General features: G+C 35.1%; 1 protein-coding gene across 1 annotated transcript; it reads left to right on the forward strand.

The window, feature by feature from the left end:
- Positions 1 to 5,507: 5,507 nt before the first annotated feature.
- Positions 5,508 to 12,503, forward strand: ERMN (ermin). The gene is made up of 3 exons (XM_002712191.5): positions 5,508 to 5,972; positions 6,601 to 6,693; positions 9,447 to 12,503. The coding sequence occupies exons 1-3, from the start codon at positions 5,732 to 5,734 to the stop codon at positions 9,959 to 9,961; spliced, it is 849 nt and encodes a 282-aa protein (XP_002712237.2). The 5' UTR covers positions 5,508 to 5,731; the 3' UTR covers positions 9,962 to 12,503.
- Positions 12,504 to 12,797: the final 294 nt, after the last annotated feature.

Below are 12,797 nucleotides of genomic sequence, written 5' to 3' on the forward strand. Positions count from 1 at the left end.
GTATGAAGCAAGACCTTTACCTGACACCTCTCATTAAAATCCACTCAAAATGAACTAAAGACCTAAAATACAGACCGAAACAACAATGAGGTTTCACCTCCTCCCTGTTAGAATGGCTTTCATACAGAAATCAACAAACAAATGCTGGTCAAGATGTGGGGAAAAAAGACACCCTAATGCACTATTGGTGAGAATGTAAACTAGTAAAGCTACTATGGAAGACAGTGTGCAGATACCTCAGAGGGCAGAATATATAGACCTACCATGTGACCCAGCCATCCCAATCCTGGGAATATACCCAAGGGAAATGAAATCAGCATATGAAAAACTATCTGTACCCCCATGTTTATCACTACTCAATTCACAATAGCAAAGACATGGAATCAACACAAATGCCTGTCAACTGAAGACTAGATAAAGAAATTATGGGATATGTACACAATGGAATACTACACAGCAGTAAAAAAATAAAAGTCCAGTAATTTACAATTAAATGGCTGAAACTGGAAAACATCATATTTATTGAAATAAGCCAATCCCAAACAGACAAATTCGATATGCTTCTCCTGACCTGTGATAACTAACAGAGTACCTAAAAGGCAACATGTAGAAATGTAAGTGACACTTTGAAAAGCAATGACTTCTCTTGACTGTTAAGGAACAGCCTTTTATGAAGCAAAAATCAACAAATAGGATTTCATTAAGTTAAAGAGATTTTTGTATGACAAAGGAAATGATAAAAGAGCCAAGAGAAAATCTACAGAATGGGAGAAAATAGTTTCAAGCTACACAACTAATAAGGGAGAAATATCCAGAAAAATATAAGGAACTCAAAATCAATAGTAGCAAAACAGATGATCCAATTTAAAAATGTGACTCAGATTTAAACAGACATTTCTCAAAAGAAGACATTCAAATAGCCAATAGGTATATGAAAAAATGATTAACATCACTAACAATCAGAAAGCTGCAAACAGAAACCACAATAAGATATCATGTCATTCCACTAAGATTGGCTATTATTAAAAAGATAAGAAGTGTTGATGAGGATGTGAAGAAAGGAAACTCTTATGCATTGTTGGTGGAAATATGAATTAGTACAGTCAAATCTAAAAAGAGGTTTACCATATGACCCAGTAATTCCACTCCTGAGTATATGTCCAAGGGAAATGAAATCCATCTATCACAGAGACATCTGCACTCCCCTGCATATTACAGCTCTATTCACAATATCCAGGAAATGGAAGCAAACTCAGTGTTCTTCAACTGGTGAATGGATAAAAAAAATGTGGTTCATATATACAATAGAATATTACTGAGCAATAAAAAAGATAAAATCTTATTATTTGCAACAACACGGATGGAACTGGAGTTCATTATGTCAAATGAAGTAATCCAAATATGGAGAGATATATATCACATGATCTCAGTCATATGTGGAGTCTAAAAATAAAAGTATTCTTATAGTAGTTAAAAATAATGAAACTGACACTTTAAGGTTTGATGATTGTTTACAGCCCTGTCTCTATTGTTGAGGAATAGTGATTTTTTTTCCATACTATTTGTTGAACTCTTTATTTAGTGTAGGGTTAATCTTACGAGTACAAAATTAACTAAAAATATATCTTTGTAAAATAATATGAATAGAAATAGGCGAGGGAGGAGGAAGAAGTGTGAGAGTGTGGGCAAGAGGGAGGGTAAGTTGGAAGATATCACTGTGTTCCTCATTATGTATATATAAAATATAGGAAATTTGTATACCTTAAATAAAATTAAAAATTATATACTGTGTGTGTGTGTGTGTGTGTGTGTGTAAAATGGCTGGGAGGGAAGTGGAGAGGGTGAGATGGGGAATATTGATTGGCAGGTACTAGGCGATAGCTTTATAGGAATAAGAAGTTTTAGGGTTCTATTGCAAATATGGTGAAAATAGATAATATTAATTGATTGTATATTTCTCTCTTAAATAACTATAAGATAAGATTTTTGAGTCTTTTCACTTTAAAGAAATGATAAATGCTTGAAAGGATAAAAATATTCACTTGGAATTACACAATGTATACATGTAATGAAACATCACAAGGTGAGCAATAAATATGTGCAACTTTATACATATGGTATATTTTTAAATTAAAATTATTTAAAAATATTTTAGCCTAGGAGTTTATATATGTTATGAAAATTATTTTATTATGCATTTTAGATAATGTATAAAAGAATAAATACATTGAATTGTGTACATTAAAAATACAAAATGAATTGACTCTAAGTGGTCAAGAGGAAAAGTTATCTTTTACATCTTGTTTTTATGCACTGTGTACTGGGCCTCTCTTAGCCACAACATTAATTTGTGGTTTGGCCTTTCACACATCATTAGAGAACAATGTTTATGATGTTTCTCCAAATATGGTTTCTGGACCTAATGTAGCCAACATTAAGTGTTTATCACTTGACAAAGGGAAAGTGGATATTCACATGACCCTTTCATGACCATATTTTCCTACCGACTTGATAGCCCTTACTTTTTTATGCTGTCCTTTACCATTAAGAATAACAAATGATAGGAAAAGCCAACTACTTCAGTAAGTTATATAAAATCAATAGTTATGGTTCATTATGAAGCAGTGTTTCAATTAAGAGTCATTAGTGCAAGTTCCAGCATATTTTCGAAGGCATGGTTGACAATTTATCTCCTTCTGGACAAAATACACTGTGTTGTATTTAGAAGATAAATTCATCTTGGTGTTAAATGTGTTTCGTTTTGCCATCTTTTTTTTTTTTATAAAAAAGCTATACACCATTTACCTAATCTCCATTGTTCTGTAGGGCTACATAAAAAACAAAATTTAATGAATCTGAGCATACTGGATAGCTGAGGTTGACAGAGCTCTGTATCATTGTTTTATCTTTCTAGATCTGAAAAATTTCTAATGTCATAAAGTCAAAGTATGGCATTTAAAAAAAGACAATCTCAAACTAACTAAATGAGTAAATTCTCATAAAATCTAGGATATAGGTAAGAGCTACATGTTGCTATAGGGTAAGAGAAATCCAGGGGTAGGAGGAGAATGAACCTAAACTCCCTAAGCTTTGCTGTGTTCCTGAATTTTGGTACTTGATGGTTTCAAAGGAACAGGGAGTAATTGAAGACAGTTCCTTTGAAAGCAAATCTAAGTATTTCTACATTTCTATGCCCACTTGTGGGTGTTCAGCTGTTAGTATCACTTCTTGCTTGAAGGGATTTCATAATCTAGTATGTGCCTGTTTGTTTCTAAGCTTTGATATTAGTTTCTGCATGTCCCCATCTGATGCCATTGACTATTTTATCGATAGTGAACTCCCTAGTTGGTTTTCCTGCAGAGGGTGTCATTCAACACTGCCAGCAGTTGTTTTCTTGATACTTCCTTGGGACCTCTGCTGCCCATTTACAGCTACAGCCACCTATGCTGCCACAACATTTAGTTCTGAATCCCTTGGGGCCTGCATTTTGGTGTAACAGGTTGAGCTGCCACCTGTAACACCAGCATCCCATATGGGTGCCGGTTGGAATTCTGGCTGCTCTACTTCCTACCCAGCTCCTTACTAATGCTCCTGGGAAAGCAGTGGAAGATGACCCAAATACTTGGGCTGTTGCACCCATGTGAGAGACCTGGATGAAACTTCTGGCTCCTGACTTTTTCCTGGCCAAACACTGACCATTATGGCCATGTGGGGCTGTTGTGGTCATCTGGGGAGTGAACCAGTGAATGGGAGACCTCTTTCTCTCTCTCTTCCTTTCCTTCTCTCTCTACAACTCTGCCTTTCAAATAAATAAAATAAATATTTTTAAAAAGTCTGAATCCCTGAGGGATACTTGATTCAAATATACATAGACATGCATATCAGAGATGGCACTCGGCTTCATCAGCATTGTGTATACATTTCAGTAGGGTTACTGGCTGTGTGACCAGGACCAAGTTCTTAAATCTGTGCTTCCTTTTTCTAGTCAGTAAAATGGGAATATTACTAGCACACACCTCACAGGACAGTTCTAAAGGTTAAATGTATTACTATTTGTAACATAATTAGAACAGTGTGTGGCATATAAATGCTATGAAAAGAAATAAAAAACAAAGAAGCAGTATGCTGGATACAGAAATGCTTGTGATGACAAAGGAGGAAGTCCTAGGATATATCAGAGGTGTCTTCCAAGGTCATGGGAGTAGGGATGATACCACAGTTCCCTGATGTTGATTGTCTCTACTGGGCCCAGCCCTGGGCACACTTTTAAGGGTGAAAAATAAACAATTACACTTCAACTTCTATTCTTCCTCTCCTCTTATAGAAAAGGTGTCAAATATATTTATTTGGAGAAAAATGCATTCATTGATTCAAATACACACACACATATTCAAATATATAGAGTTTTATGGGCACCTACTTAGGCAAAGACAGATGTGAGACCCCATGCAAACATAAAAATGGTTCCTGCCCCCAGCAAGCTTATATTCCAGTTAGTGAATGAGACACTATGTAGACAATTGTGCAATCACAGTTGAAGGGCAATGATAATGGATAACAGGAGTGCCATCTTAATCCAATGGGTCAGAGATGATGTCATAAGGGAAAAGATACTAAAGTATAAGTTTTGAGAACTCAGAAGTGCTGACCACATCCAGGACTTGGTTTTGAGGAAGAGACGGGCATTTCAAAGATGAGACAACAAGGGCAAAGACTTGGGAATCATTATGTACCATAGGAGAACACAAAAATATAAAAAGAGTTAATTTGTCCCTTTAAAAAGAAAGTGATAGTCAATAGGAAATGCTTTACATAATCAATCTTGGCAGCCAAAGCAGGCTATATTTGTGCTATATGATTGTATCTACATCATGTGTTATCAATATGGAATACAAAGAATAATTCTGATTGTGAGAAGTGAAAAATTTATGGGAAAAATTACTTGAGGGTTTTAAAGTAAGGGTTGAGCATTAGTTGTTATAAATAAATGAATTTAAGAACCCATTGGCTAAATGAATTGCTCAAAAATTTGAAAGTTTTGGTATTGCTATAAAGTCATTAGTGTTAAGTCCCTTCCTTGGTCTCCTGAAAAAACACTGTCAAATCTGCTGCCAGAAGTATTTACAATAAAATTGTCCTGTATACAGGTGGTTTGATAAGTTGTTTTTATTCTTTAATAAATACGAAATGATGCTATTGTCCTTTACAAAATAGCTGAGGTTTTACTTGAACAAAATCTGTTTGGAAATGTTAAGCTGGTTACACAGAACTAATATGCCTCAAGATGGTCATTCTCTCTGGATTAAAGCTGTGGAACAATCGTGGCTCCTGTTACAAGGAAACTTACAATGAGCCATTATGAAAAGGGACAAAAATCTCTGTTCCCAGAGGGGACTGACAAGCTCAAAGTCCCCCTCCACATGCCAACACAAAAGCCTGATTTCTTCAGATTGTTTGTTTATGTAAATCGAAAGGGTGCCATTAATTCCCCAACTGAGGCTGCTGAGCTACAAAGAAGATAGTGATTGGCTGGTTCTTGCTCATGGGCTCCTGAAATCTAACAAATCCTATTGCATTTGTTCCAAGCTCTGTCTGGACACCTTTACGAAAAGAATCTTCTTATGTGCAAAGTAAAATATTTGGACTGTTAGAGTAGGAGTTGGAACTACTGGACTTGAAGGCAAGAGAAGATAGCTTACCGAAGATCCGTAATTGGACTGAATTGTACATTATGACGGATGTTCCAGCAATATTAAGTCAGGTTGCATGTAATGGGGAAAAACCACCTGAAAATGGCCAGCAAGCAATCCCTAAAATCAATGAAGAACCAACTGATGTGAACAGTACTCTGCCATTCTGCAGGGAAGAACCCAGTCTGGAAGATTTACCCCCAGAAGGAAATCAGCAGGAAAGTGGAAAGTCACAAGGGAATGTGCTGCTCAACTGGTCCACCGATGAGCATATTCCAAAAGGTAAAGTAGTTCCCTTCTCCTAAATTTGCTTGTTTTGATTTATAAACTCACTTAGGATTTGTTTTCATGCACTGTTAAGAATGAGCTGAATATCTCCAAAAGGTAGCCTCTAATTCTACTAGGACTTCACAGCACAAGGAATAAACTCAGGATTTTCAAGGAGAGTTATAGGCGTTGAACAGATTTCCTTGTCTCCTGAAGCTCAAGGTGTTTTGGTAGAAGGCAGAATAATAGTACCTACTTTTACAGTGTTGGTGGTTAATTGCTGATTAATTGTTAACATGTTAACCATGTGTTGGTTAATTGTTAACAACTATTATTTATTATTGTTGTGGATAACTCCATATTAGTTGAACAAAGAGAATTCAGAATTTTAAAATTTCTTCCTAATATACCTAGGGATGAATTCGTGGTTCCACATTTTGTATAGATATCAAAGGGAGATTATCAACAAACACATTAAATAATTGTTAAGTAAGAGGGATCAATAAAAATCTGAATCAAGATCAAAAAAGAATTTTTAGTGGTCATAATTAAACTTGAAGAGATTTATCTAGTTGATAATTTGTTACCCCTTGAATTATGTATATTTTAAATGTTAAAATACTAACCATACATTTTTCCCCAGAAAACCCAGAAGAGAACCTCTTTATTGTTCATAAGGCTATCACAGACATTTCTCTTCAGGAAACAAGTGTTGATGAAATGACATTCAGAGAAGGTAACAGTAACCATACTTTAGTATACAGAAATTATTTGAATATGAAAGTCAGTTTTTACATGGAATGTTTAATGAATCTGGGGTTGAAAAATCAATCAAGGCAATGATTCAAACTCCCAAGTTGTTATAGGCAGATAACAGAGTCTTAAGTTGTCTGTGGATTGCACCTTGGAAAGCATTGCATACAATTCAAGGTCTGCACTCCTGGACTGGTTGAGCTGATTGGTATGACATCTGTCTCTCAATGAGTTAGTCCACTAAATCAACCTTTCCTTTTGATTATGTTTCCAAATCTGTCAGGAATCTTGTAAAATATAAATGTTTCAAAAAAAAGGCTAGTCCTAGGAGATTACTAGTGACATTTAGTTTATAATTTGACTTACTCTTTAAGAAAATTCTAGGCCACTGCTCTAAGTACAAAATGGTTAACTATTTCTTGTCAAAGACTGCTCCTGAGGTGATTAAGTTAATCTTAATCATGTTCTTCAAGAAAATGGTAATAACAATAACCTTTTATGAAATTTCAAAAAACTCAATAGATAAATAAACACAAAATCCTTTATATCCTTCTTCTGAGACATCTACATTCAAGTAGTTTCCAAAAAAAAAAAAAAAAAAACCTGAGTAAAGCCTATTTCATCATTCCTTTCATCACTCACAGTCATAAACAATGTATCTCAATTAAAGTCAGCTTGTTAAACTTAACCAGGTTAGCATATTTAGGACCTTAACTATCCAAATATTGAAGATATCATTGGTTGTAATATTAGTAGATGCCAAGGGAGTCAGGTATGACTGGCAAACCCTTTTCCTGGGTTTGATCCATTTGGCTGGACACCTCTTAATCTGTTTCTATGGACCGATTGTATATATTTAAGGAAAACTATAGCAAGAAATATTAGCCATTGTCAAGCTGATGCAGTACCAGAGATAATTCATAGGACTTGGTTCCCTAACAATGACTGGAATAACTTCTTTGCCCTCACCTTTCTGCTTCTAATGTGCCAGGGCTTCAGAAGCAGGGAGATTCGTCTTTGATCTGGAATTCCTTTCAAATTTCTTTATCAGAAGATCCACTGTAACAACAGTTTCCTAGGATCGTTCATTTTGATCAGATGAAGAATGAAAGCAGTCTGTATTTTTAAACTAGACAGTCTCAGTGGTGATATTTTCCCTGAATGAATCCTTGGGTGTTTGGTGGGGGATTCATTTGTTTTTCCTCTATGACAGAGGCACAAATTTTATTTCCACAATGACAACCAGTTATAAAACCTTCAATCTCCTAGACTGAAAAATATAAAGATGCTAAATATATTGAAGAAAAACTATAGTTTAAATTCAGAGAATAATTTCATACATGACAATCATATGCTTGACTCATGAATATGAACAAAAAGATCCAATTCTTTGTTCTTGTGGAAAAATGCAAAAAAATGAAGCAAAATTTAAAATCATTGCAACTTTCTAACGCATATTATAATATATAGAACATTGACTGGAAACAGCTGACAGTAGCTATGAGTTTTATTACTTGTTAAGGATAATAATTCATTTTTATATATCTCTTTAAGCTTACAATTTGATCTTAAAACAGGAAAACAGAAAAAGAAGAAAATAGGATTTAAAATCATAGATGAAAATAGACAAGTTGTGGACATCTTTCAGAAAAAGTAGAGAGTTGTGAAAGGAAAGGACAAAGAGGAAGATTACCTCTCACCTCATTTATACACTCTTATGGTCCTATAGGAAGTGGGGAACCCAGATCTGGAAAGGGAGGTAACCAGACAGCATTTCTGAGTAGCATACATTATAAATTGAGGCTTCCCACAAAAGCCCCTTAGGGGTGGAAACTAATTCTTTTTCCTTATAATTAATTCTTAGCATGATCAGTAAATATTGTTGATGGTATACTGATATGATCTAGCTGTGTGAGTGGTCATGACTGCAGTAAGTTAAGCCAGGTAAAAGGAATTGCAGGATACCAAAGAACTTGAACAAATTAATTGTCATTAGAAACATGCCTAAAACTACAAACTTATCTAGCATTATGTGGTTATGACCTCACTATGATTTTTAAATCTTGGCTCAAGAAATCAATGGCAGATTGTTATCAGATCATTTTGGACTTGATGCCTAGGTCAGACCAGGGCATGATTCTTGAAAATCTAAGGGCCCCCACTCCTCCTTTTCTACATGGCTGTTTTAAGTCAACTCACATGTCAAGTACAAATTGTGTTATTCTAATGACTGTGACAAGACATGGGCTGTCAGTGTTTTTACTTTTGGAAAATAACTTTTTTCCCTTGAGGTATTTGTCTAACTTTCCTTGAGGGATACGTGTGTGTGTGTGTGTGTGTGTGTGTATGGTAGAGAGAGAGAGAGAGAGAGATATCTTCAAAATTTTACTTTGTATTCATATATCCAGTTGGTAGAGTCTAGAAAAGATGTTTAAGTGTGTTTCAGAAAATTCCATTCTTGCTAAATTCAGTAGTATCCAGCAACACAGTTCCGTAGTCAAATAAGTTGTTTCTTGGAGACTTACAACATTCATTGGCTTGAGTAGATTCTGAAGAAGCTTATTTGACTATATTTAATCCAGTGTTTTCCAAACTAATTTTACTGTGTAGCCTGCTTATAGAAAACTTTTAGTAACCCATAGAATTATATCTCAGCAAACACATGTTGGGAAATGATTGTCCAGAAAATTCATTTAGAGATAACAAAATGACAGCTGGGTATTGTGCTTCCCACAGGACATCAATGGGAGAAGATTCCTCTGAGCAGCAGTAACCAAGAAATAAGTAGACAAGAAGAAAGGATTGTGGAACAACCTTGGGAAGGGAGAGAAGATATGGATAAGAACAAAGCTTATGAGGCAACTGAAATTGAATGGTTAGGATTTCGGAAGCCTACCCAAGCTGACATGTTGCACTCTAAACATGACCAGGAGCAAGAGGTGTGGGAGGAAGAAATTAATAATGATGATGATGATTGCAATGATGGTGAAGATGAAGTTCGAGTGATAGAATTTAAGAAAAAATATGAAGAGGGTTCTCAATTTAAGGAGGAAGGTGATGTAAATGAGGACACCCCACTGAGCAGTCCTGGTTCCCAACCTGTGACACCTGATGAGCAGCCAACCTTAGGAAAGAAGAGTGATATCTCCCGAAATGCTTACTCAAGATACAATACAATATCCTATCGGAAAATCAGGAAAGGGAACACAAAGCAAAGAATTGATGAGTTTGAGTCTATGATGCATTTATGAACTAACTGGAACTGAGAAATGCTCACACCCACTAAAGCAGAAGCTAATCCTATTGTCCTGAGATGCATCTTTCTACTCCTTATTTGAGTTATCCACATGAAAGATGTGCAAGCTTGCTTTCTTTTTCCCTGTAGAATAACATGGAACAACTTAAAATCCAGTCTGCTAACTTCAAATCACAAAGATTTAGATTTGTTCCTGGATATTTGCTTTTTAAAACATCACTAATACAGCATTGTGTGGTAAGCACTAAACAACTAGTCCCCACTAGGGAATCTGGCCTAATTTAGCTTTAAAAGAAGCAATGTTGAGAAAGAGAGTCATCAAATGAAAGAAGGACTATTTGAAATGATTCCTATATTTTTTGTGTATGTCTTTCTTCTTCTACATCAGGATTATGGAAAGTCCAATATTAAACCTCTTTTACTTTTAAGCATGGTTTTGTAGACTCTGAAAAATCCATTTTCAAAATTATTTACCTTTCCTATCATCCCTCAAAGAAATTGTAAGTGGTTTTCCTTGGCACATGCAGAGTGAAGATTCTATAAATCTCCTTTGTAGGTGTTACAATTCTCTGTATTTTCTCACTAGAGGGAATGAGCAACTGTCTGTCAGGAGAATTTTGTTTGCTAAATGTTGGCTTTATGCTTTCAAACTGAATTCAACCCATTGTGATGTTGATGGAGGGAGGGGGTAGAAGATTGGTGGGCAATAGGCTAAAGAGTTATATTGGATACTCTTTTTTTTCTGTGACTGAAAATAACATCTTGTCTAGCGCAGTTAAAGTCATTAAGAATAAAAATGACAGCTTTAGCACGATTTTAAGAAAATGTCCCTCTATTACCACAGTTTCTCTTATTAACAGTATCTCAGAATAATTTTCTCCCCTTATAAACCTGAGACAACGCTAGTCATAACTGTACTAGTTTCTATGAAAATGGAAATAATTATCTTAGAATATTTTCAAAGTGGAGTGTGAGTATGTATTTTTAGTGAGAAAGCTCTGATAGTTGTTAGGAATACATAATTTACTGGACCTCAGCCCAAATCAAGATGCTTAAAATTGTGCTTGTGGAGCTTCACTCAAACCAATGTGTCAAATAATGTATTGAATATTTATGAAAAGAGAGTGTCTATATTTATACTCTTTGATAGTTTGTTCCACAATTTTCACTTATTGCTTCCATATATATTACCCTGAACTTTCTGTTATCACACATAAAGATATCTTTTAGCGCTTCAGAGAAAAAGACAATACCTTATTGTCTGGATGTAATACAGTCTTCATTGTACTATTCAACCCTTTGTTTATTTCTGTCTAATTTGGTGAAAAACTCTGGGTTAGTACTTGTTAGAGTATCGCTTTTTTATGTGTAACAAATCCCACACACTCTAATGGCAACTTCTTTAGTTCTTCCTGATCATGCAATATATTTGCAAGGCATAATACACTATTGTCTAATGTTTACAAGACTCAATTCTGAATTTAGGATTGAAGTGCTCCTTTTATTCTTTCAAAGGAATGCTTGACCACATTACCATTTCAAGTGAAAGTACCCTTAATCTATGGAACCAACATGAGTGTCAATTTGTAGAATAAAGTGAGGGAAAGAAGTAGGACTATTTATAATGTTAGGTAGAAAGTTGATGCACTAGGACAATTCCCTGTTTCATTTACATCTTCTAAGTATTTCCACCTGGACCACCTATTTTCTTTTCTGTTTTACTGCTTACCCCTAGAATGTTCTCTTTACTTGAAAGCACAGCATTGTGTTCTTTATCATGTAATCTGATATACTCCAACAGAGGTAATGACTTCTTGTGGAACTGAAGTAAGGTGGGAGGTCTATGGCTGTGTGACATGGTCAAGCAACTAGCCCTCATGGGTGACACTGTACAGTAGCCCTAGTTTATTTAGCTTTGTGTTCCCATCAATTAACCAAGCATAAAACATTCTGTAAACAAAACTACTGATGGTTGTGTTTAATTGCTTCAAGTTCATGTATGAGACAAGGTAGCTGCAAGAGATCACTGAAACTGTTCTTTGTTACTGGTATGCATTGCCCTCTACTGCCATCTTACAGAAAGGCCACCGAGTTAAGTAGCCTTAAATAACAGGCTGGTGATGGGTGTCTGCTTAAATCTTGGGAGCCTAGGAAAGCCAAAGTTCTGGTTCAGATTGCATGGAGGATATTTAACATATTGGGAACACAGATGGGACATGGTTCAGAATATGAATTTGTAATTACACATGAAAGCGTACCTGAGCTTTTGTGTTCAAGATTCAGGGCTGGCAAGAACCCTGGCTAGTGAAGGGAGAGAAAACTGATTTCTTGTGTAAATGTGTCATTTCTTACGTGACTTTTTCTTTTGCTTTGTTGCTGGATGAACAGGAATTAATAATAGCTATATTTCTCTGCAAATTCAAAATGTGTCTTTCATACAATGTTACATTTGAAGACTCAGAATTTACCAGAATATATCAACTATCTATTAACAATTTAAATAAAGCACTACTGTGTTTCATTTGTTCTCAATGAAAGTTTGTGTCTTTGTTTCTGTTTCAAGACTTCATTTTCTTTAACTACCTTTTAAAGTTTTGAGAAAGGCCTTGCATATCAACAGCAATTAAGACTATCAATAAATGCTTTTTCATAAATCACAAAAAAGCTTATTTTAATTCATGAATGTTATTTATTTCAAAAAGATCTTAAAATGATTGTATATGAAATTAGATACAGAATTTCTAGTGGAAAATATGTAGCATAGATGGAAAATTTCTATAATTTTTAAAGAAACACATTGTTTTAGGTGCATATTAATGCCAACAACTTGA

Source organism: Oryctolagus cuniculus, chromosome 3, assembly GCF_964237555.1.
Source record: "Oryctolagus cuniculus chromosome 3, mOryCun1.1, whole genome shotgun sequence".
Taxonomy (NCBI): domain Eukaryota; kingdom Metazoa; phylum Chordata; class Mammalia; order Lagomorpha; family Leporidae; genus Oryctolagus; species Oryctolagus cuniculus.